The 27,153-nt window shown below is 33.4% G+C and overlaps 1 protein-coding gene across 1 annotated transcript in view; it reads left to right on the forward strand.

Moving 5' to 3' along the window:
* The window catches only part of LOC108913447 (ankyrin repeat domain-containing protein SOWAHC-like), a gene marked incomplete at its 5' end in the record, with an annotated part of 45,338 nt that extends 18,589 nt beyond the window's left edge, over nucleotides 1-26,749 (forward strand). The window contains 7 exons of the mRNA XM_018719003.1: nucleotides 9,990-10,079; nucleotides 11,868-11,873; nucleotides 17,569-17,641; nucleotides 18,003-18,098; nucleotides 24,030-24,056; nucleotides 24,128-24,294; nucleotides 26,432-26,749. Coding sequence (XP_018574519.1) covers nucleotides 9,990-10,079; nucleotides 11,868-11,873; nucleotides 17,569-17,641; nucleotides 18,003-18,098; nucleotides 24,030-24,056; nucleotides 24,128-24,294; nucleotides 26,432-26,611 — 639 coding nt within the window. The remainder of the gene's footprint in view (nucleotides 1-9,989; nucleotides 10,080-11,867; nucleotides 11,874-17,568; nucleotides 17,642-18,002; nucleotides 18,099-24,029; nucleotides 24,057-24,127; nucleotides 24,295-26,431) is intronic.
* Between the last annotated feature and the right edge of the window lie 404 nt (nucleotides 26,750-27,153).

A 27,153-nucleotide genomic window follows, 5' to 3' on the forward strand; every position in this document is an offset into this window, starting at 1 on the left:
GTAATAGTATATTACGTAATAAGTGTTGTAAAAAGCATTTTACGCACGAATGGAAAAGTTACGCACGACGCCGCGTAGCGGCGAGTGCGTAATTCTATGAGTGCGTAATTGCATTACACCACGTATTACGTACTATACTTTACCTACGACCACTACTTTAAATACTTAAAAACACACCGTCTGCGATCAATGCAAGATTCCTATTACGTCGTACGGTAAAAAAATCGGACAGCTTGGTAAAAAAATCGTACAGTTTTCCTAGTAACCGCCTAGCAACGGTCAATACAAACAGTATTGTATTGGCCGTTGCTAGGCAGTTGCTAGGAAAACTGTGCGTTTTTTTTACCGTACGTAATAGGAATCTTACATTGATCGCAGACAGTGTGTTTTTAAGTACTTACAGTAGTGGTCGTAGGTAAATATAATTTACATAGCTGTTGTGGAATAATTTCTGCACAAGCTTGTAATTCATTAGGTCATCCAAATTCCTTGGTCTGTTTTTATACTTTTTGTTTTATAAAACCCTAAAAGTAATAGTCGAGAAAACTAAAATTTAATTTAGATTGTTTTGCAATTTTTTGTTTATCATCTTAATATTTATTCATTACCTACATTTTTTGTACATTAATTATTATTTTTACTATGGCCGCAAATAAAAGTGTTAAATTTATAGTGTCTGTATTTTTTTCTTTGTCCGATGGTAATTGTTTTCACTTTCATGGCAATCTTTGACCTGCTTATTATAATTTTTAGCTCTCTGATTTTTCAAAGTTTGGCACCATATAAAAAAACACTCAACAGACATTCGTCGTCCAAATTTGGTATATGGGTATTTTGATGGGTGTTGAATAGCCTAGTAATATTATCTTTTTGATAAAAAAATGCCTAATACCACTTTCTCGAAAAACGACACATTTAAAAAATCGTAGTAGGCCAGACTTTTGTTACATCAATAAAATGATTGGTAGAATATAACCTCCCTTCAGGATACTATTTGTAAAAAAAATTAACTTTCGGAAAGTCCACAGCCTTCTCACATTTCCAGATGTGTTAACCTGAAAAATGGGACACACTGTATACTCAGAATAGAGTCAAAAGTCGCCCAATTGACAGTTAGCAGTAACTCGGATTTCAGTAAACTCACTCATTGCTGATGCAATAGTTTCACTCAGTTGTACTCATATAATATAGTGAAAATTATTCAGGAAAATTGAGTGAAATTTGAGTGAATTTTTTTATAGTGTATGAAATAAATACTGCAATACTGAAACAGATTTATGATTTAATTGTCAACCTTTTATCTGTTCTTGCTAATAAATATTTTTCTGGGGAGATCACTTGTAAAGAAGTGGGCAACTATCGCCCAATTTCAGTTATTCCCTTATTTGGAAGAGTTTTAGAACACATTTTAGAAAAGGCTAATGGACTATTTTGAAACAACTTTTCTTACCAAAATCAATTTGGATTCGACTACAACTAAGGCTGTAAAATGCCGATATACTTCACGGTAATTCAAAATTGCCGCCGCTAAATCAGCCAATAAAGAAAACATTTTTAAATGCCGGAACATTTTTAATTGTTCCTCATTTCATCATCAACTTTCTCACAACTAGGTTCCATTGTCAGTAAAATAGTCATCACTTGGTGATTGACAGTGGGACCTAGTTTTGTCAATACCCTGAGAGAATACCCTAGAGAATATATGTATATCAAATAAATCTGGTGCAAGAACTCGATTAGAAAAAATATATTTTTTAATACAACTAAGGGGAAACATTTTTGGAACCGCTAACTCTATCGATAACTCGTCGTTTTTCTATATCCTCTGTTTTTTTTTTCTAATTACAAAAATATGTACGTTTCACATATTTGCTTTGAGAGTTTGCGCAATATTTTGGTTTAATTAATTAGATAAAGTTAAAATTGCTATGGAACTTAATGCATGTGTGTTTTTCGCTGATAAATTTACTAAACTAACTTAATTTCTTGGAAAAGTATATTATTATAAAAGGTGTTTCATCATTATGTTCTAGACAAAAGGTACAGTATCCTATCTTTTTTTTAGACCCTATAAGTTATTAGGTTCTTTGTTCATTTTATCTTCCAGAGTCCCCCAAAGGAAGAACGGCATATGGGCAAATCGGGACTTCTTGTGAAAAACTAAATTGCTCTTTTATAAAAGCGTTAAAAGAATGTCCTTTGTTTATCCAGAGAGAGAAAAAAAGGGATCTAGGCATATAGTTTGTGAAGTATTTGTACTATTATTGTTTTAGGCAGTACATATTAGATATATAAATTTGTTAATTCATTGTTATCGTTATTGTAGTAATAAAATATCAATATTGCAGTCTAGAAAACTTTTAAATTCATTCTCGCGAAACAAGAATAAATTACTGATTTATATTCGCTTGTGAAGATGTCTGTATTTTTTGCTAGTAAGTCAGCGTGGTTTGACATCGAGTTTCACTTGATTTTCAACTTGTGAGACAAAGTAAATACGAAATCAGGTCATTTGTAAGCCGTAAGACTACTTTTCGGTGTAGCACTTGTCCGAGGAAAATAATAAAACTGTTATTGCCGTAGTATTTATTTTCTACATTAAAAACTGTGTAAAACGGTGCAACACTGTTTTTTTTACTAACTTTTATTGCAGTTCTGTAAATAAATGTCACTTGAAAAAAGTCGTTTGGGTACATTTAGTTCTTCAGTGTGTCAAGAAATCAAAAGTATTATGAAGTTATAGCACCTACTTAGTGACAATTTTTATAATGCGATGTGAAAATATCTTTTTTCTACAAACGTCAAAAAATGACAAGGTTTGCGCATTGACAACAATATGCGAAGTGACACTTTTTTTCGGATTCTTACGTTACCATGACCCCGTGCGCGAAATACTTCGCGCATAGGGTGCGAAGTAAATTTTTTAATATCTACGTTTTCCTTAGCATTAAGTGTTGATTTTAGCATAGAATATACTGCCCATAATGTGGAAGGCTTCACCTTCTTGGATCTTTCTGCAAAACATGCTAACAGCACATTTTCTGATGCTTTTCTTGCTTTATTTGTTTCACACCACTCCTTAAATTGCCGATATGCATTTTCATATTGGCGCTTCGATTTTTCCGGTAAAAGATTTGAAGTTACCAAATTGGCCGCATCTGCCAAATTAGGTGGGGTACTACTTAGTTCATCGTCAATAATTATTATTGTCAACAACAGCCAATTTGATTAGGAAAGACATTTTAAGCCAGCTCAACACTATTTTCTATAATAAATTAGGCATTTTACTTATTTATAATATTTTTAAGAGATAGATTTTGACGTTTGTAGAAAAAATATTGTTTGCATCTCGTGCGCGAACTACTTTGGTGATCTCGAATAATTTTTTAACTCGGCTTCGCCTCGTTAAAAAATTCAATTCTCGATCACCAAAGTAGCATTTCATGCACTAGATACAAAAATAACTATTTTGATACGTTTTAAGTGTTTGTACACGAAAAAGCATGTCTAGGGTAATAATTTAATAGGTCCATACGTTTTTTAGAAACGTCTGAATGGACATCGATATTTACCTTATTGTGTTTGTTACATTTTTTAGTGAAAATTACATTAGCAGACGGTAAGTTTTTCTAGGCTCTTATTTTAAAAGGATGTACTCTTATAACAACGTAATTAAGTGCAATTAATAATTAAAAACAAAACATGGTGGAGGCGCCACTCGATGTGAACTGTGACATAAAATCACAAATATTTCTTAAACTGTTAATTTTATCGAGTTAAACCAAAAGGGTATTTTCGTTGGCAAATTCTTCAGGGAACTTATTTTTGATACAGGCAGATTGCGGTCGTCATCTATGCAAAATTTCTGGGTTGTTAACCATTGGGCATAGTCCGTCCCTGGCGTTCTAGGCATAATGAAGTTTCACTTACAACATCAAAAACAAGCTGTACGTATGTGTTATCGATCACTAAATTTGTATCATGCTAAAATTAATGGTTTAGAGACTGTAAATAAAAATAACTTTTTAATTTTCACCTTTGAGGGCCCGTAACTTATTAACGAAGGCCCGTATGAAAATAAATTTTATGAAAAACTGATATTATTTTGACCTCATCTATATGTACTCCACTTTTTTGTATCAAGTACCGGGACACCCTGTATAAGATGGTGTAAGGTTATTATACATATAATATATAGAAAAAATTGATGATTGAAACTTATAAAACTTTTGTAACAGACATATCTGTCATTGCCACGTGACCACCATTCGCACTCTCAACTTTGGACATTTATGAAAACTGTATAGGATATAAAGAGCTATATTTTTTGTTACTTTTCTCTTCGGACTTAATCTCAAGGATTTACCTACCAAAGAGTGACTATTAAAATTTTCACTTATAAATTAACGATGAATTTTACAAAAATGATGAATACAAAATATTAAGCCGTTACTTTTTAATTATTTTTTATTCCTTTATAATATATTCCTTTATATATTTTATTCCTTTATATCATCATACAGAAACAAATTTTTTCCTAATTCATATTCATTATAATTCCATTTATGCTGATTTTCTTTTTTCTGATGGACCTAAATCTATGATCAATACAAAATAGTGCAAGTCTTTGATATTTAAAATATACTGGGTGTTTTATCAAGCATCGAAAACGGCAAAAAAAATTGAAAAAGTTTTTTTTTAGCCACATTTCTAAATAATTAACCCAACCATTTTCTTATTTACTGTATTATAATCATAGTAGTTATACATTTTGTTTAGAATTAATTCAGTTAAGAGTTCATTGCTTTATATTAATGCATATTTTCTTCTTGTTTCATGTGCCCGATGACGATTGTAATGTGATGCGTATTATTAGTATGTAAGTATAAATAGGTTAAGATACACTTTAATATCTAATACCATCTTTAAATAAGCTGATAGTAATTGGAAGTAAAATTTTGATTTACATCATTTATACCGACATTTCATCTAGTTTCAGTTTTCAATTTTGATTTAAAATATAATAATTAGTTTATTTGCAGTTTTTTATTAGTAAGATTCAATGGTTACAAATTCAAATGTGAAAAAGGTCACTACCAGCACCTTGTCGTTTTATATTTCCACTGACCTCCCTGTATCAGCAAAAAAATATCTCGTGCCATAAATTACGAAATAAGTGGGCTCGCCAGAACCGAATCTGATTTCGTGTACCTTTTGTTTTATGTTTCTATTTAATTAACATTCGTAGGAACGTGGCACATATATTACCGATTTCGTTGTATGTCGCACTTTATTCTTATTGTCTCAAAATAAGCCTGGACGGATTCAATTTGCCAATTACCAATTCAGATCAAGATTCCTCATGCCGACGGGTCGCACGGACATCTGCAATTATTGACAAATTCAGGTGTTAATTCTGGTGTCCATGTCTCTTAGTCAGTGGAAGGAAGTTGTATATTTACTCCGGTTTTTATCTTGACTTGTCCGAAATTTATGAGTTTGTTCCATTTGAGACGCTCGAAATTCTCCTTAATATTTCGTCCACAAATGTAGCGATAATGAACCATACATATTCCCTTATTTTTTTTTTTTTTAGTTGAATAAAATTAAAACACATACCTAACGTGAATAATGAAACCCGTTCTAACAATAGTTACTGAAATATTTGAATAACTATAACATACTACTTGTGGTATTAGAAAGAATAAATTAAATATTTATTCTATGTATGTGTACAATGTACGTACGTATATGAACATACCTTTTCTCTTATTTGGCATTTATATTTATGCGAGGTTGTTTGTGAATTCATAACTAAATAATCTGAAATTAATTCAGCAATGGAAAAATGCGATCTGAACCACTGTATTTCAAATTGTGATCGTAAAATGTCGCACGAATGTTGCTGACCTGCTACAAATTTTATAGCTCGATTTTATTTCTCAGATATAGAGGTGAAATTTTTTTGATATAGGCCATTCCCGTATCTTACTTTGAGTAGGTTAGTTCTTAGAAATGGAGCAATTTTCGGTGTGTTTGCCACATTTAGATTTCGTGATTTTCGATGGACGTAATCCAGAAAAACTGTTATAATTTCACTCAAGACAAGGACCTGGAATTTGCAAACGACTAATACATACTTAAAAAACGTGGACTGGAACATGGCAGCCCAGTCACATCAAAACAAGCACTAGAACGACATGAACCAGAATACACAATGAAGTGGAAATCTGCACACCAAGTAAGTGGTCTCTACAAAGGAGAAGCCTGCTTCGTCTGCAGAAAATTGGAGTAGTACTTGACGAGACGGAAGAACCTGTTGTGCCAGCCATTTTTGAAAGTAAAACATCATGTTCAAACCTATACAGCTCGTTAACCAGCTCGCTTCTACGAGAGAAGATCAGATACACCAAGAAGCGACTCAAACAAAAAGAGATGAATGCTGTAGAAGTGCAATCCAAACTTAGCAGCAAGTTAAACAAATGATTGGACAAACTGGCCACAGAGTATATGCACAAGAGAGTAAGTCACAAACAAACAGAAGAGAAAAGTTGAAAACTGCTTCTCAATGAATATCCCTAACGAACGAAAAAGAAAATTGAGGAAGAGGCAGTCTCTCCGATTCAAGCTTCTAACATTCCCAAGGAAGACGCTATTCCAAGTAATTTAAGAACTCAACCAACAGGAATTAAACTATATTGCCTTCTAAAAATCCACAATTCGACCAATAGGGAATGTTGATCAGCCACTTACCTACTCGCCTGGTAATTAAATATCCAATGGAAAGATAGAAGACCATGTCAAAATAATGCTGAATATTTTGTCGGCAAGAGCAAAGGAATTGGACATCCAAGTGTGTTTTGACGGGACGTCGTTGTTGACAAACGTGCTAATTAACGAAACTTAGAAATATTTCATCAAAGGCTCTTCGCAGAGGACAAGGTTGAGAATTTAGTAGACTTAGCAGAAGGGTTCATCAGATGGAGTTTATTTTCCTTTAGGCGTTACATTTATGAACAAACTGAAGGAGCAGTAATGGTCCATCCCTTCCGTACCTTTGATAAATATGTACATAATGGCCTTCGGTGGAAAACTCTAGAGTCAGCAACTTTAAATCTGAAGACAACAATGTACTTCACGATTCTGTACTCATCCCGTATATTTGCAACGAAGTATATGTTGGTGAAACAGAGAGACACGTCAGCGCATGGCTAAAAGAACGCAAGTGTCACCTAAAGAATAATAATAAAGAGAATTCAGCACTTGAGTAGATTCAGGACGTACAATTCAGAAAATACTTAGCTTCCCAGTAACAAAGTATTCAATCTTAAAAAAAAACATCTTTGTTTTATATCTTTGAAGATTTATTATGTATTTTGATAAAACTTTAGTTAATAATTTACATAATTAAAGGCAAGTCTCCATTGAATTAGTTCTGGTAACAAGAACCTCTGAATTTCGACACCACTGATTACACAGGCCGGCAATATTTTAACCCAACAACACGAATATACTTTCCCAAAGGATTTTGGTGCGCTGAATTCGAATCAAAGGTCCAAATTTCTCAATAGGCTCTGGTTTTCGAGATATCCTAACCTAAATGTGCCAAAATCGCGATTTTTTGACATTTTTGAGGTTGTTACTTGGGAATGTAATTTTTTTGCTGAAACCATTAATGGGGAATTACTTTACTTATTATTTTAAACGTACTTGGATTTATCCCGATATCAATTTTCGTCTTCGAAAAATCGCATATTGAAATTTAGTAGTTTGACTTATTTCTCAATTTTTAGTGTTTATGGGTTTTAAGTTTATGGGTTAAGTGAAGTGCGTTTTAAAGAGTAAGTATAGTACTCTAAGACCCCATTAATGGTTTTAGCAAAAAAATTACCTATTCATATTCACATAACCTCAAATATGTCAAAAAATCGAGATTTTGTCACTTTTAGGTTAGGATATCTCGAAAACCAGAGCCAATTGAGAAATTTGGACCCTGGTACGTCCAATATTGGACTTCTTACGGAAACGACATTGTATCACGTCCACTTTGTAGTATAACACCACCCTAGGTTCGACAAAAAATAAGTAAACGTAGTTGTGGCCAAAAATATGTGATCGTCATAAGGACTACCTACGTTGTGTGTATTTTTTGTTTTTTTATTGACCGGAAGGCACTGGCTACTAACTTTGTAGAGGGGATGTAGGGTTTAATTATACAAAACAAAAGCAGAGTAAATACACCTAACCTTTATTTACATACAATTCAAATTAAACATGTGACAAATAGAAAGAACAACAAAAACATTAACAACCATTTAACATAAAATGAGAGTGCCAGGCTCACCTAGAGCTCCTGCGGGGAAAGAGCATGGCAGAGAAACCCACGATCGTTGCTCTTACCACCCAAATATAAATACAAAACAACCGCTAACCAAAGGCATACATTAAGAACCTTTGCTAATGATAAATAACACCTGACTTATTTAATTTCTCACTAAATGTCATCTCACTCAAGTCTGACATACACGCTTCCAAGTAAAACTGAAGAGGTTTTAGTAACAATAATAGCAACAACAACAGCAATAATAATAATAATAACAATAATAATAGGGAAGGTACTGGAGTCCCATACGGGAGGCAATCCAGCTATAGTTGAGATTTCGGAGGAACAACAACAATAATAATAATAATAATAATCATGGGTGAAAATGTTAGTAAATTCAACAAAGCTCTTACATGCGTATGACATAAAGTGAGCACAAGAAATCAAAGAACAACGTAATCAAGATAAAACAAGTTAAATGTGAAACAAAGAAGCTGTTTTGCAATATCTGGGCAGACACGACAATATACATATTTTAACATGTATTAAATAGTGAGCAATCTATAATAATAATTGTAACAATTTTATCTTAGAGAAATATACGCCCCTGAGCGTAAGACAATGAAGGCTAAACATACACAGAATTATTATCATGAAACAACTATATTTTATGTATAACGTAATCGTGGCAAAAACAAGTTAGATGTGAAACAAAGAAGTCGTTATTGTAATGTCTGGGCGCCCACACAACATATATACACATATATATATATATATTAACATGAAATAAATAATGGGCAAACTTTAAGTATAATTATAACAATTTTACCTTGGAAAAATATATGCCCTTGAGCATAAAACAATGGAAGCTAAACTTACAAAGAATTATTATCATGAAAGATCTATAATCATCACAATCATAAGATTACATAGAACAATTAACAACAAAATACTTAAAGAATATTACCTGCTAACTAATACCGGTTAAACACTTAATTTTCCACTAATTCTATATTTTTCACACTACACTGATCGTCTTGCTAACTATCTGCACACTGTTCTCACTTCAACTGCCTATCTTAAACTAACTATTTAGGCTTCCTTCCAGAATTTCCCACCTAAATGCTTGTTTTTTGTGCTTCCTTCTATCGACCGTTAATATTACTTTTTCATTGTTATACAACACCCATGTAGCAGGTGACGTGGAAGTTGATAAGATAAGTACGGTTTTGCACAACTTAAATGGTGATACATATTTGTAATTTATAAAATACTCGAAAATCTTAAATTGGCAAGGGGTAGTTTTTGTTGAAAATTGGATATGCAATTCAAAAACTTTTTGAACTTTTTGGCAATTTGAGGGTTGGCAGTTTAGCATACCTAACTTTTTTTATCAAACTTAACAACGATTATTCCCGTACACAATATTTTAGTGGCCCTCCTGTATAAGACTCGTAAAACCTCCGGCTGTATTAAGGAGAATTTGCAGTGTTCCCGGCAATACGACCTCTTGTTTAATATTATCTGATACAAGTCATATCCGAGCGGATCGCGTAGCCCACATATTTTGAATTCATTTTCTCTTTTCGAAGCCTACGTTATTTACTATCTTATATTTAAATTACACCCGCGGGAAATGAAACTTATGTGACCTGTCCTTTCGCAGACGGTTCTGCATTGGGGGGCAAAATATGGGAATGCAGACATCATCAAAATCTTCGCTGGGAAGTACAAGGTCGACGTCAATGGCAAAACGGTAAGATCCTTTGATTAATTATTATCTGCACTAGACATAGAAATATTGTTTTTATTTTTCTATTTTTTCTTTTAACGTTTTGCTGGATTTTTTTTGTCGAACATAATAAGGATATTTCTAGATTGATAAATAAGATTCAGTACGATCATAAATAGTTAATTAGAGATTTAAATAAGTTCAGCAAATAGTTAAAAGAAAAAAAAAATAGTGGCAGCATATTTTAATATTATTTTTATAAGGACCTATAGTAGGATCATATTCGATGCAAAGTAATAAATCATTGCCTGTCAAGGGATCCAGTGCAGTACGGTTTTAAGGGGTTTAGAAATTGAAAATTTTCTTTATGCATTATGAAGGGATGAAGGGATAGTCTGGCACCCCTGTTCCTACAAAAATCCTTTTATTCACATAAATTATTTATTTTAGTTAGTATATTAGTGCGCATGAAGCGATATTTCAGATTTTACATTCAATTTCATTTCAAATTTGAAATGTTTCATCTTACGGGTCATGATGAAACGATTTTCCTTTGATAAAAGACCGACAATTATTTGCTCTACTTTGCGTCGAATACGATCCTACTATAGTACCTTTAAATTCAAAAAATAAATGTAGGTACTTTATTTGCAAAATCATTAATTTGGAGACATTGATTTTTAATCTCTAGACTACAAAGATTCATTTAATATGGGAGACCGGCGTCAGGATGTTAACGGATGTTAATTGATGAACTGAATGGTGTCATGAGCTGAGCTGTTATAAACTTTTGACTTGTTTAGTTAACCCTCTATAGTTGTCAGTTCTGCTGGAAAACTCTATAGAATAAAACAAGAAAGACTATAGTTGTTACATAGTATTTATTTTTCAGCTTATGTCCAAACTAAGTTGATATTCTTATTACTTAATAACTATCAAATTTTAATAGCATGCTAAGTAAGCCTAATTTGTTTTCTTAAAAATTAATTAAATGAGACAACATGGCGTATGATAGTGTTAATTGTAACATGCTAATTGTGGGTAATTGTAACATATCATAATGAAAACAGCAGAAACTACATCACAAAATAAACATAGGTTGAAAAAATATGCGACTCGCAATTTTTTTTCATTTTAACTTGGTTAAATTGAAATACGAATTGTGACAATATTAAACATTTCAAATTTGGCGCCAAATGTACTGGTTTCTATAATAGAATAAGATTTCCTTTGAGACAAATATTAAATAAATGTATATTTTCTACAAACGGACATTTCCATTTTCTTTACGGTTGAAGGAAAATACCCCAGTGGTATTTACAATTGAATTACTCGTAAATATTTATTCTCTTCATTATTTAGATTGTTAACTGATTAGTAAAGTTGTTTAGTTTAAAAATTAGTTACAATGCACGCAAGAAAGTGTTCGAACAACTAAGTACATAGTTGGATTTTGGTCAACATTCTCACATTAATAATTTCTATTTTATTTGCATTAACTGCGATTTTAATTAATTTTAATCCTTAAAAATATTTACTTACATTTATTTTGAAATCGATTTTTTTATGATATTTATATATTTGAAATATTTAAAGCATTAGATTTTATACCGCTTATAAATTAACTTTTATTATTCCTGTTTTAATAAGTTCATCCACCTTGTGACATTTATAACAAATGTGCAATTTCTGTTACAATCGACTTGAGTCGTCTCCCCTATAACATTGAACATTTGTAACCGTTGTTAAAAATTTATTTTAATTCAAATCATTCTTTTCTTTTTCGGATTTTCGATCATTCAACATCAACAGAATGGGGTAAGTAGCTCTTGATAAAAATCAAATATATTCCTATAAATATAACGTTCGATTCGATTCTGAGTTGTTAGGTCTTTTAGAAAATATGCTTTGCTTTCTTTACTGATCGAATTAACTGAGAGCCCCTAAAAACATAAAACTGTTAAAATATTTGTGGTGAACTGATATTGTCAACCATAAATTTACCGCACCATTTATTTATTTACTGCTATGCATATTTAACTGTTACTTTTTTATTCGATGCTGTGTGTAAATTATGATGACCATACTTCGTGTAAATTATTACGAAGTGGGAATTATATATATACGATAGAAATGAAAATATGTAAAATAGTCTTATTAATATATTTTAACAATGTTGAACACGTCAGAGAAAAATTATAGTTTTGTATGTAAACAAATGTATTTAGTATTACGACATGGAAAAGTGATATCACACTTCTGATCTTGATAAATTTTTTTTACATAAATTCAAGTAAGCACTCATTTAAAATTCCTATTTTATTTTTATTTTGCGCTGATGATATGTGAAATAAAGGCGTCAGGCAATACCACCTTGTAGGGCTGTAATTGGCGATGCTGCACCTGCTCGATTTTATTGATTATCTAGTTTTATTTTATATACTAATTTCCGTTAATAATGTATTAAACATTAAGCTAATATCATATGGGCAGGTATGATCAGATATTTCGTTATATGTAGTAGATACTCGTATCTTTTATATCAGACTAAACGTATGAGATCACACATTGTGCAGTTAAATTCGTTGTGACAAATTGAAATGTATACGTAAATAAATTTATACAAAATTTAATAAAATCCATTGGGCTTATAGTAATTAATTAGTTCTTTCAAAATATATATTAAAGGGGGTAAAGGGTAAAATATTCTTAAAATGAATGTGGTTTTATTTGAATAGTGGTAAATAAAATTAATTTGATTATTTTTAGAATATTAAATTCTGCTGAACTGTACCAGAATTCTTGTCTCAACATATCTTCTGACAATCTATTGTTAAATGTACTGAGATAATTCATGCATAAAGAACCATGCAACAAGCTTTAGTAAAAATGCACTAACGGTTATCGAGCGCAACATTCGCTTTATGAGATAGTCATAATTGAGACACCACCACAAATTTATCGCCACCCGTACGCCGTGAGAGAAACGTCTCGGATTTCCAGAAAATATTTGAAATGCCCTCGCCTCTAAGAAAATATTGCCGCATACCGCGCGGGCCATCATTTTCGGAAATCTCTTTATTCTGGTCGCGTTTCCAGCAACTCCGGTAGCCTGTGGTCCTGTCATAAGGGCCACCGTCAGACCACGGAGACGTTGCGACGACGCATGCCGGGCATTCCTTATGCGAACCGATGTCACATCTCAGATTATGCCTTTAATACAATAGATAACAGCTTGTTTATGACATTTACATTTGTATACCCCTGCATAGCCGACTTATTAATGTCCGCTTTATGGCCGGGAACTATTCCGGAATGTCTTTTTTGGAATGGTGCGTTCGAGCGCTTTGATTTATCGGCGCGCCGTATTATCGTGCGAGTCCCATCTTCTATGAATAATGAGGACTAATTTTGTATCTAATTTTTGTGCGCCGGGTGTTTTGGATTCCGGTCGGCCTCAGTCAAAATAACGCAGCACATAATCTGAAATGCTCGTGGCTGACTAGTCTTCTAAGGGCAACTAACATTTTCACTGTAATAGCCAATTAAAGTGTTCCGTAGCAGCATAAAAATTGTTATTTATTTTATTGGAGATAATGGAAACTAATTATAGACTAAGAGCCGGATAGGAAAATGTTTCTATTCATTTTAGGCACCGTAAAGTCGGATATCCACTTGTGGCAATGCTCCGTAACGTAACAACGAACATGTTACGGCCTGTTGCAAAAGGTGACACGGTTCGCCGCGAAGGTATGTGTGGTTTTGGTCGTATTATTCATTCCGTAACGTAACAAAATAAGGTCATGAGACGACACAGAAACATAAACTCGCAGTATGAATCTGACTGCAATAATGGATTCGTCACTTCAATTGCAGTTAGCAGCAGCGTCATATATTTTTATTCATCATGTAATTTTGAAGAATAAGAAACGGAAATCTCCGGAAATCTTTCCTTTACTCCACTCCATGGCACAAACACAGAAAAACACACACTTCCTAGTCACTGCAGAAAACAGAATGACCCCAGACCATATATAAAAGGCTGACGAAACAAAAAATAAGACAAATCACATGTGCAATAGGCAACGTTACGGCCAAAAGGGTAACCCCGTCTCACCATGTGGCAGAAAGTAGGTACTGTTGCATCCCTTTGATGCGACGACTAAAAATCGACAACTGCTGGTTCGTCCCGGATTAGTTACGCGTGTCAAATTTTTTACACGTACCATGTAACAATTTTCCGTCTCCACTAGCTGTAACGTAACATGTTCGGTGTTACGTTCAATTTCTATTTAATTAGTTTACCCGGCCCAAAGTTGGAAAGTTTGATTTTCCGTTGACAACCCATGTGCCACGGAGAATTGATGGCATAGTGCTCAAATGTTTTCTTTTAGGTTGTAACGAGCGTTCAAATAAAAACGTGGTCAAGTTGGTTCTGAAAATTTGGACGTAGGGCGTAGCGTATAGCAAATGAACTTAAACGTCATCTGTCAAAGCGCTATATCGCCGCTATCAATTTGAATATTTTCGTTTTAAAAAGCGTTTAAAATGGTGTTTTCTCAAGAACAACAAGTGTTTATCATAGAGTCCTACTTTAGAAATGGACGCAAGATTGATGGAATATGGAAGTATTCTATTGAGGAATGTTTCATTTTCGTGATACGGGCAGTGTAACAAGAAAAGAAGGAAGCGGCCGACCTAAAAAGCGGACTGAAGAATTAAAAGAAAATGTCCAACAAATAATGGAAAATGCGCCAAGAACTTCTGTACGTGTTTTATCACAAATGGTGGGAGTATCAGTCGATATCTGCCATACAGTGTTAAAAAAAGGTTTGCGTTTGTTCTCCTATCGTTTAACTTGTCAGCAAGAACTTCATGAAGTTGATTTTCCGCGACGGTCTGTATTTTGTGAATGGTTTTTAAACAACTACGGTGAACTTCATAATATCACCTTTTTTTCTGATGAAGCCTGGTTTCATTTAAGTGGTTACGTAAACTCACAGAATATGAGAATGTGGTCTTCTGAAAAACCAGATAACTTTTTTGTCGAGGGCCCTCTACACGCTCAAAAAATTGGAGTTTGGTGTGCTCTCAATCGAAGGAGGATTTATGGACCTATTTTTTTTTAATGGTACTCTTACTGCGCAAAGGTATAGAGAAGAAATTATCGCTCCTTTTGTTAACCAGCTGGAAGAAAACGAAATTACAAACTTTTACTTTCAACAAGATGGCGCAAGGGCACATACGGCAGGCGAGACCATGAATATGTTGAGGAAGTTTTCCAAAATCGACTAATAAGTCTCAATGCTGAACATGAATTTACACCGAGGTCATGTGATATTACGCCGTGTGATTTCTTTTTGTGGCCTTACCTTAAAAACACTATTTTTGAACTGCCTATTCCTGATTTAAACCATCTGCAGGCTCGACTTATAGACAAGATTCGTGAAATTAACAATACCCCAAGCATCTTAGAAAATGTCTTTAATTCTTTGAGGAACAGGTGTGAAAAGTGCTTGGAACAAGGAGGGGGACACTTTCAGCAGCTGCTTTAATTTATTGTTATAACAAGGAGGGGGACACTTTCCGCAGCTCCTTTAATTGTTTGTTATTGTTATTCTTTAAAATAAAGTTATATAGTCATTAACGTTATTGAAACTGACAGCTGCTATACAGCTCGTTGAGAAATGAGGTTAAGTTGGTCGTTATAAGCTACTCCCTACGTCCAATGTGTCAGAGCCAACTTCGACCACGTTTTTATTTGAACGCTCGTTAGTATTTAAAGTCATAGAGACTCTTACGGTGTCTAAAATGATTAGGAAAATTTTCCTATCCGGCTCCTAGTCTATTAGTTTATACGACAAGTTTGCGATGTAAATTTACCATTAATTACATTTTTTAATAAATTTATTAATTAAGCATTATAAAAGAGGAACTCTCGCAAATAGACCAATCAAAAGGGCAAAATATCTTGACAAAAATACCACCAGCATACCACCTGTGCCATCATTTAAAAGACAGTCCGTATATATACTCTGATGTGTTGTCGACTCGCAACTCTTAGTAATTAATTTGTTATTAACATTTAGTGTAAAAAGACGCGTTTTTTAGTTTTTTGCTTTTAAAACCAAAACTACTGGAGCAATCTCAAATCCGTAAATGGAAAAGTTGTAGAAAATTAAATTTCGAAGAAAATGAGAGGTCGAGCGATCCGATCGGTTGATTAGAACCGGAGAAAATCCGGAAAACAGTAAAATTCGGCACCACAAAAATCCTTAACTTTGTCATTTATGAAGATTAAGAGCTGAATTTTGGCACAGAGTAGGTAATTATATCAACTTTAAATGTGCAAAAGGCACGCGCTGTCGGACCATTCGTTTTTCCGGAATTACAGTTTCAAATAAGCGAATTAATAACAGCATGTAGAAAAAGTAGTTAGTTTTTATATATATTTTCTTAGAAATAGACTGTAATTAGTGGAACACACCATATAACACAATTCTATATTGTAACATAAAGTGATATTTCTGAAGCCAAATGATTTACACAAGCTTTTTTTTTCAGCGTAATATTAACTGACGACTGAAAACTACGCAATTATTTCATTAAAACACATCTTTTTGACATCTCGTTAAATATCACTGAAATTTATTTTGGTGGTCCGACGGATATGCGACGATATAAATGAAGTGAATAAAAATGAAAATGGCGTCAATTTGTCAAGAGGCAATTTTGTTTCGTTTTAAATACTGTTTTATTTATCCCTCTAATCAGTCACTTTAATTGACCCCTATGTTACAACAATTCAGGGATAAAGTGTAAATGTAATTTTTATAATTTCCTGTATCACATATAGCTATGTATTTTGCGATAAACTATCTCAAAGAGAAATTAGTAAGGAGTACTTATTTATTTTGATAACACAGCCCCTCAAAAAAAAAGTATCGGATCTGGTATTCAGACCCATGTATTTCCATGTATTTTTTCCGCTAACTCCGAATCTGCCTTCAGATTTGGCCCAATAGGTCTGAGTTTTCGGGAAAACTCAAAAAACAGGTCAAAATTCACAAAAAAACGTCATTTACGATCGACGAAAGTTATAAAACATTAAATTATTCTACCAGCTCACTAGACGGATTTTATTATCATAGAGTCAGACAAGCTGGTCCAATTTCGTTCAAAAACAGAAAATAGGTCAAAATGCTTAAAAACACCATTTTCATGGCATAATTCGTGTTGCAGAGTTCTGGATCCATCTTTTTATCCACCCATCCATTTATGAATTCATACATCTTTCTATCCAGTCGTTCATGCATGAATACGCATATTTATTCATCCACATATACCACCTATAAAATCCACCCATCTATCCATCTACTTTTGTGCTGAGAGATGAGATAACAGCCTAGAATATATTCTACGAAATCCTAACAACTTAGAACGAACTTAACTATAGCGCTTATTACTTTTTATAACTGTGCAAATTTTAATTAAAATTGCAACAATTTTTCAGGGATATACACCTTTGCATATATCAGCGCAATTCGGACATAAACATATCTTCAAGTTATTAATAGAAGTCTACAGTAAGTATTAGATACAGGGTGTTCTATTATTCAATATCGATTTTGTAGCGTACGTGAGATTCACTCAGAAAGTAACCGCACTTTGAAAAATTAACGAAAACGTTTCAGAAAAAATTATCGACGAAATTCTTTTCTTAGTAAAACTTTTTTATATTTTCTTGAAAGTTGACCTGACCAAATTCATCTTGTCGGTGAGTTTCAGAAGGTACCTGCTCTACTTTTAAGGTATCCTGTCGTTGTCTCTCCTACTGCGGACTCCCTTCTTGATCTACGCATCTCGCGAACAAGATGATTTTGGTCAAGCTATACTAGCCAATCGAAAGGGGAATGTTAACAGTATTTTTTATTCATCTAATTTCAGAGGCTGACACGAATATAAGGGATTACAGCGGTAGGACGCCGGAATTCTACCTTCTAGCAAAGGAACAGAAAGAGGGGACCGGCATAACTTTGCGCAGTGAGTATACCAGGGACAAGTCACAGCATGGCAAATCTGCACGAAAGAGCAGGAGCTTTCGCAACAAAACCATTTCTCTTCCCACTCCACATACTAAACCACATATTTCTAGCGTAGAATTTCCTAACAAACACCTTTTCGGGTCTTACACGGTGACAAAACTGTAGATAGGAAGGTTCTTTGTTACTTTTAGTATTTCGCCCAATCTTCTGTGGCAGTTTTTTGAGGGCGTACTGGAATTATTCTGTTTCCCAGTATTATAGCAGTATTATCTTTCACTTTCCAGTTCTTATGGGAACATTCAAAGCGTATGTTAAGTTTGAGCGTTTTAGGACAAATATGTTTCCTATTGTCTTCATTATGTGCATTTTATTCTTATTTAGTAGATTTTTAAAAACTTGCCTAAAAAAAACTAACATTAGAAAATAATTTTAGAGCTAAATCGGTGCAAGTATAATGAAAAATCAAACATGTTTCGCGTTTCTTATAGATTATTTTATGTACCTCTTCTTGTATAGTTCTAAAATATGTTTTACAACTACCTACTTATAATCAACAAATAGCAACTAGTCAAAATGGTTTTCCATATAAGACACAAATTAACACAGTCTTGCTCCCCAACTTCTGTATATAAAGCAAAATATGGTCTCCTATAAACGTTGTAAGCTGCGCATGGCGTCACATCCATTTTAGTATATTTATTCCTACTTATTGTTGTTGTAATACACATACCGCAGGCTGTTCACTAATTGGTTTCACAAAAAAACATATTTCCCTAATGAAAACTAGTAGTCCAGTAATTACGTGCTGTAGATTACCTTCAGCTGGAAAATTTTGCGGAAGTTTTTGTATTCTGCAATTTTACATATTTTGAGCTTTCAAATTTTTCATTTGCCACTTCATATCTTTGCTGAAGGCGCCGCCATATTATAATAAATTGGGGGATCTCAATACTCGTTACTTTTACAGCAAAAATAGTTATGTAACAAATGAAAGACCAGGAAATTTGCTGCAAAAGAGGTTATAATCATTTTCTTCATAAAACTGATTATCCGTTTTGGAAAGGAGACTAACAAAGGTCACCATTTAATGTGCAGTGAAAAGTAATACTCATTTCCACATCACCATTAGAGTATATGGCGCGTTTTTTCCTGTGGTTTCCCCAGTAAGCCTAATCCACAAATTAATTGATAAATGAAAATTACAATAACTTATTTCGCTTTATTATCCTTGAGAGACCAGCTTTATCGATGTTTTTGATAGTAATTGAAGGCAATGAAGTTTCAGAGTCGTGTTTGATCAATTAATTCTTCTAGCGCAGTAGCTTCTTCTATACTTTCTGTATCAATTTCATTACACAGTTGCTATAAGATCATATCTTCATCGTCATTACTATCTTCCAATGCTTGGGGCATGTTATCACATCTATTGTCACAGTCGAGCCCTACTTTCCAACATCCACATGCTTCCCGCCGTCCTTTCTTGCATTTACAAGAAATTTGTTTAATAATAACTTCTGGAGCAGGGGTTTGGAATGAAGTCAGAATCCAATCCATTGCTGTACCTGCTGATACGTTCGAAACGAATGTTGTCTTGCTGATGCTTCTGTAGAAGGCAATTATTTATTCCTGTACGCTGATTTTATGAAGCATTGGTGCCTATAAGTGTTCAGAGGTATAAATTCCTTTTTATTATAGTCGTAAAGTCTGAGAAAAAAGTATTCTCCAGCTTTAGCTACACTTTCTTTGTCGGCACCTTTTTCTTTAAATACTTTTATAACTTCGTGGGTGGGGAGTGGTGGGGAGGGCGATGTCAATGGTCAACTGTTGCATCCGAGCGATAGGCTTAACACTTTAAATGCGTATTGTTTTACACGTTACATACTTGGTAAACTTTGTAATTCTGGTACGTGAAATAAAAAATCGAAAAAAACAGTTCAAAATACATACCAAATATCAAAACTTCCGCAAATTTTTCCTGATAAATTCACATGGTTATTGGACTATAGAGTAAACCTGATCATTGCCTGCAACTAGCAATTTCTGTTTTCTGTTTACTACAAAAAAACTGATAAGAAGTAGACGACACTCGATTTACGGCCACAGATATTTACCTCTTTTTATGTAACATGTAACTCGGTGACGATTGCAGAGGTTCTCAATAAGTTTTAGTAATTTTGATTGCTGTCAATCTTGACTATTACTAAAAAATCCTCTCCAGGTTTGTAAACACCTTGTATATTTTCATACGTGGCTAACTGACGTGACGTCAGCGCGCACGTCATCCGCAGCCTAGAACGTTTCTAGGAGATATACAGTAAGCGACTTCTTTTGAAAATATTGAAACAATTGGAAATAAGAAAACCCGTCGTTTAGGTACAAATTTATAAAAATTATTGACGATGTTATAAATATCCAAACGGTGAGCAATTTTTTCTGTAATAAGCTATTAAATAACAATTGTAAATAATGAACAGTATTAATAATCCATTTGTTTGGCATTTTTGCTATTTGCTTGAAAATAACAATAATCGCTTAATAACGGTCAAATTTTCTTAGGGTTATAAAAAACTGATTAACAGATACATTAAAAACTTGAGAACATATTGTGAGAAGTCTCGAAAAATACAGATTTTTCGCTTTGCGAATTACATTTAACCACATAAGTTTTACATTTTTGTATTAATTTTGTTTAATTGTTTTTTAATCATTTTTTAATTCGTATCTGTTTTTTATTATTTTTTTTTTCATATTTCCCGACAATAGATAAATAATTGTTACTTGTTCCAGCATTTATGTGTTTGTTATAGTGTCTTGTTCGACTTTGTAGGGCAATCTCCTCAACATTTCTCAGTATCACTTCGTATTACCTTCAACAAACTATTATTATTTTCAGTTTTAGAAGCTCAGTATTTCTCGAAATCTTTTGTCAGTATTAGCAAAATTTTTCCAGTTTGGTGTGCATCTGTTAGTGCAGCTTTCCCTGTACAATCTTAATTATTAATGAAAATCCATAAGAAGTTACTGTAGCATTTCGATTAATTATTTTTGGTACTTCAGTTTGGTTGCTTTTACTTCAGGAGCATGAGGTTGCTTACTTAACCACTGTTTTCTGGGATACCCCGTAGATACTAAAAACTATTTTTCTTGTATCACGAAACGAAGTTTCTGAACTTCCATAAATTCTCATTGCCTTCATGTTGTTCAAAACTTACCGCAAATAATAAGGCAAAACAAGGGTTTGAGGTTTGTCGACGGTATCATAGTTTTCTAAACAAATCAATCGTTTTAGGTTCTGTTAAATTTAGATGTTGTAAAATATATGTTTATGGCAACAAAAGATCATCACATCTTGATTTAGATTTTAAGTATTAGTATAGGCTAGGCACGCCAGCTAAAAATCTCCAATTCAAGTAACTCCAAAAGAAATATTGATTTTAAGAGTGCAATCCATACAATAAGACATTGGTAGTTATAATAAACAATGTAAAAACTTATAAATATTTATAAAAAAGTGGTTAAAAATAAAACCTCAGCCGCCAGCGTCGTTTATCAGTATGATATGCAGGGCCGTATTAACCTTTGGTGGGGCCTGGTTGCAAGCTCTACGGAAGCCCTTTTTCTGAAAAAAAAAACAATCACTGAGTTACCGATATAAAATTTTTTGGCTACCAACTGTAGGTGGGGTGGTTAGGTTTGAATATACGGTTTATTGAGATATTTTATCGTATTTCAATAGAAAATTAACATGTATATGGTAGTTGGATACAGCATCTTCAGACTTTTTGGTTTGATTTTGACAAATCTTGCCGAGGCCCAGGGCTATAGCGCCCGTAGCCCCGACCATAAATACGGGCCTGATGATATATGTGTTAGTGTTATTAAGATACCTACTGCATGATGGTATAAGACAGTGGGAGCCGAGAAACAAGGGTTTTAGTACTGAATGTACGGGGGGACCTAATAATAACCGGACGAAATTCGCTAATCGCGCCGTTCTTTGTGATTGACCTTCTTCTTCTAGATGGGTGTTATGTAACCCCTCCCGAGTCGGTCTGTCAAGTGGCATCGCTCGAAACGGTTATAGCGAACTTCTGAGACAGCTTTCGTGCTACATGCCTTGAAAAAAACTCAAGCGAATGAGTGGTATTCCCGATTCATACGCGGCGACATGTCGATCGAACACACTAAACGCCTGAGTTGACCTTCCACTCCCAGAACTGATGAAAACGCGAAAAACATCAGCGCGCTTGTGTATAAGGATAGTAAACGTACTGTTGAAGTACTTGCTGAATTGTCTGGTCTTTCGTGAAGCTCAGTGCGACGCGTTTTAACTAAAGATTTGCAAATGACGAATCGCTGCGAAATTCGTCCCCTCGTTGTTGATTTGGATCAAAAGGCGGGTCGTATCGCTATTTGGCGTGATTTGTAGACAACATACCAATCGCGTCCGATGCACTTTTACCATCTCGAATATCCATTTTAATACATCGAAAAGGTCGAAATAGTCGTCGCTAGAGAACTGTTTCAGGGGCTCGCTACAATCGCCTCAAACAACGCCACTTGGCCGACTGACTCGGGAGAGATTACGTAACACCCATTTAGCGGGAGAAGCCCAAACTACAAGAGCGGCGCGCGCAACGAATTTCGCCTGGTTATTTGTGGGTCTTCCCTCGTAGTACTCATTATATTCAACACATCAGAGATTTTCACCGCATTCAATTTTTTATTGTGTATCATTGCTTTTTAAATGCCACTAAATCAGAAATATTTCTTGAAATTTTTAAATTTTTATGTAAAAACAGTAAAAACAATATGTGCCATTTGAATTGGAGATTACTTGCTGGAATGCCGTACTACTAGGGTATGGTTATGTAATGTTCAGTCATTTCAGTGGCCAAATAATAGACGTGTATTCAGCTAGTCATAAAGTCTTTAAATATACAATCCGTTAAATATTGTATATATAAAAACATTATCAAAAAATACTAAACTAAAAATTAAATCGCAAGTAAAGTTATATTAAGGCTGCCAAAATATGTAATATAATACTTTTTAATTTAGTAGGATGTATTTACATCACATTTTATACTGTAGTTATAGTTTATTGACAAATAACATTGTAAATTTATACTCTAAAATCAATAAAATCGCTTTTAACTGGGAATAGGATCGGTGCCATAATAAAGAAGCCTTGGAACGAATTAGTAAAAATATACGGTTGAATGCTAACTTTATGTATTTGTCATAAGAGAGACGTATACAGTGTAGGAAAGTACCGATGGTCTATCAGAAGTTACGTGAGAGCGATAAAGTAAGCCATAGAAATCCATGTGATAGACAAGGATGGCTATAATGAAGGCGTCTAATAGTCAACGCCCATTTCGCCCTTCCACAAATAAGATCCACTTCTTATTTGTGGAAGGGCGAAATAGGCGTTGACTATTAGATACCTTCATTACAGCCATCCTTGTCTGTCACATGGATTTCTATGGCTTACTTTATCGCTCTCACGTAACTTCTGATAAACCTTCCGTACTTTCCTACACTGTATAAGAAAAAATCGACTGAAATTTTTGCTAATGGTATCGAACACTTTATATACAGAGTATCTATTTATATTATTACAAAATTGTATGAATTGCATTAACTATTGTTAATATATTTACACCTAATTGGTCTGTACAAAATATGCCATCCCTTCCCTCATTTTGCTTTTATAGTAACTCCAGGTGGTAGAAATTATAAAATATTTCTCTTTTAACCTAAATTTTATGTAACTTTTTATACAACTCTATTAGTTTATTAATATTGGTACCTCTTTTTTGGTATTATATAAAATTGTATTAAATAAATGTATCCAATATATTCACTTGTTTTTCATTTTGTGTCTTGTCAGTATATTTACTTGTTTTTCTTTTTGTGTTTGCAGAGATAAAAGGGAGAAAAAAACAATCAGGTAATGCTTTGATTCTCTTACATCGAGAAGGTTGTGACCGTCACATTATTTTAATAAGTGTTTTATTTTAGAAAAGGATTTAGGTTTCTTGAGAATCGGTTCACTGAATGTCCGCGTCAAGAAAACCACAGAAGCTTTTAGTAATTTCCTGGGAGTAGGAGGAGGAGCTATCAATCCGGGGGATGCGGTTAATGAGAAAGTTCTTAAAGGTTGGGGATCTGCTGATAATGTCAGTAAGGTAAGTCGGAAGGATTATTGCAATGTTTACTTTGGATTAACCATAACACGAAACAAAGCAGAGACAGAAATTTTCTAATAAGTGAAAGCAATTCGGTACATTACTTTTTGAGATGAAGGACTGCAGAGATTAGTACGCTGCAATAAAATGTCGTTGGTTATTTCTCTGGAAGGAAATTTCCTATCAATTATACAAATTGCGGATTTCGTAAAAACTGTGGTCTTTTTCATTTACAATATTAATTAGAGAAAAAAAATTGTTACCTGGACTTTTACAAGTGGAAATGGTAAAGGGGCTTATAATGAACGTAATGCGTAAGCAGGGGAGGCGAGGGGTTGATTTGGGGGGTAGAAAAGTTGTAAAAAATTATATCATTGGAATTTCTGGCGATAGTTGACGTCAAACAAAAAAGTATTCACTACAAAAGTTATAAATCATGCAAAAATCTCCAACTTTTGTAGAGGTCACTTTTTAAGATAACCTCAAAATTTCCGAGAAAATGCGAAAAACAGGTTTATTCCTTATTTTTCGTTTTTTATTTTTCATTTCCACAAAAATAATTTAATTTTGACGAAACTTGGTGAAAGTATACCTTTCTGTATCTTAAATAGCCACAATTTTTTTTAGATAAAAAAATCAAGAAGCTTCCGAGATATTCATTTTTTCCGGTCTGAAACCGTTTTTCTTCCAAAGAAAAATTGCACTTAGAAAAACATCCTACAAAATTGTGCCGGTGATCATTTTTTTCGTTTTGAGATACTTTTTGATGAAATAAAAAAATCTATAATCACAGTTCAAAAACATGCTCAAAAATCCAAAAAAAATGACTCGCCAATGAATGTTTCAGTAATTGTTGATAATTTGTTTAAATTTAAAGGAAATTATAAAACTGATTACAACATTCAATTGTACGGAAAAAATACAAAAAAAAACGGTGTCTCATTGTTTTTAAATTTAAACAAATTATCAATAATTACTGAAAAATTCATTGTTGCAAGTAATTTTTTATTTTTTTTTTGCGTATTTGAGCATGGTTTTGAACTGTGGTCACAAATACTATTTTCGATATCTTTTATAGTTATACACAACTATTTTGGAAGACTTCGCATTTTAATAGAAAAGAATGATATACTGGAGTCGATTTAACGAAATTGTGTGAAAATGAGCAGCTTTTATTAATCAACTGATGGTCTGAGTGCTTCTGTTTCCGAGAAAATTGATTAGGAAAATTAACCATAAATGTAAGCTAACCCTGTGCATCTTGTGCACGTGTATTGCATATAAAATGTTTTCTAATCAAGAAATAACAGATATGGTGTTATGGTACAATTTAAATGATACGGACTAAGTCGTCGTTTAGAAGTTGTTTCCATGTGCTAATGACATATTAGTACATAGGAACAACTGAATAATTTTTTCTATTATCGGTAAGTAATTCGTTTATTGGTTTTTAATCGAGATTTGAATAAATTTCAGCATTTTTGAACACAAAATTTAAACCGTTAAAATCTTCATCAGCACTGTGACGCACGGCAGGTACAGCTGGCTGCCGCACCAGGTTCGGCTTTAAATTTATTTAAACCTTCCCCATCATTTGCTTAATAAAAGTTTCTTACTTTCGTGCCCTCTATCACTATTTTCAAGAAACGAACTTATTTCAGAAACGCCCTGTATATAATACATATAAAAATTAATTTTATGCTTTTTTGACCATTACATTATCAAATATGTTCTTTACTGTGTTAGGATTCGGTTATTTTTTTTAATTCATTGAAAAAAGCAAATAACATTTATCTACAAATCTAGATTGAACAAAGCGCTATATACAGGGTGTTAAAGCGATGTGACAACGATTTTCAACACTGATTCGATTCCTCTGGGCAAAGTAAACAAAAAGAAACACGTATAACATGCGCTGAAAGTGTTTTATTTTTAATCTTTAAAAGAACAGGGAGTCCTTAAGAAAAGTTTGGAAAGAATGTTGATATTTTTGTTTATTTTGTCAACATCAACAAATATCAGTTTCGAGTTTATCGCAACGTCGCGTCGCTGCAACTCTGCACGTATCTTTTTTTTTCAATTTTTTTTTTTAGTAAATATGAAAAAATTTTAGAGCAATTTGAAATTCACTTTTCAGGAAGAGATGGCTGCGCCAAAGGGCTATGTGTCAAAAAAGAGGCCAAAGAGGACCTACGAATCTGGACGTAACAGTACACCATCTACTCCCAAAACACCAACAAAAAATTTCAACTCTGTCAATTGTAATGACTCAGATTCAGACACAGCAGCGGGCTTTGACTCGAATTGGAAAAATTAGTCTTAAAGAGTTAATTCGAATACTTAAGCATCACACTTTGTATGTATATGTCTGTTTAAATTTATGTTTGTGTTTGTAGCTATTTATTACAAATTTTATACTGATAAAAGGTGATATGTGTTATTGAATAAAAAAAAGCTTGGCAAATATATTTTCTTCACATGCATTTCTAAGACAGCGCATCTATAAGTAACGGATAAATCTGATAAAGGAGGCAGTGCTTATGTTTCGAGTAAAAGTAAAAGGCAATAATAAGTTGTTCTTCGGAATATCACATATTTATAGTATAGCCAAACTAACAACCATCAAAGGTTATTCAATCAATATACACAGGTGTGTTAAATTAATAATTAAGCAGTTACCAGCTCATTTATCTAAGGTACGTATTTATCTCAGTTTATTACGCGTTAGTGAAAGAATTTTTTTCATTTATACAAAATGATTCAAAATTCAGTACAAAGGATGTAGGGGCGTATTTGACGTCGAAATAAAAAATTTTCCCCTATCAACGTGGGTCCACAAATGCTTAGTTTTCGATATAC

This window comes from Anoplophora glabripennis, unplaced genomic scaffold, assembly GCF_000390285.2.
Source record: "Anoplophora glabripennis isolate ALB-LARVAE unplaced genomic scaffold, Agla_2.0 scaffold567, whole genome shotgun sequence".
Taxonomy (NCBI): domain Eukaryota; kingdom Metazoa; phylum Arthropoda; class Insecta; order Coleoptera; family Cerambycidae; genus Anoplophora; species Anoplophora glabripennis.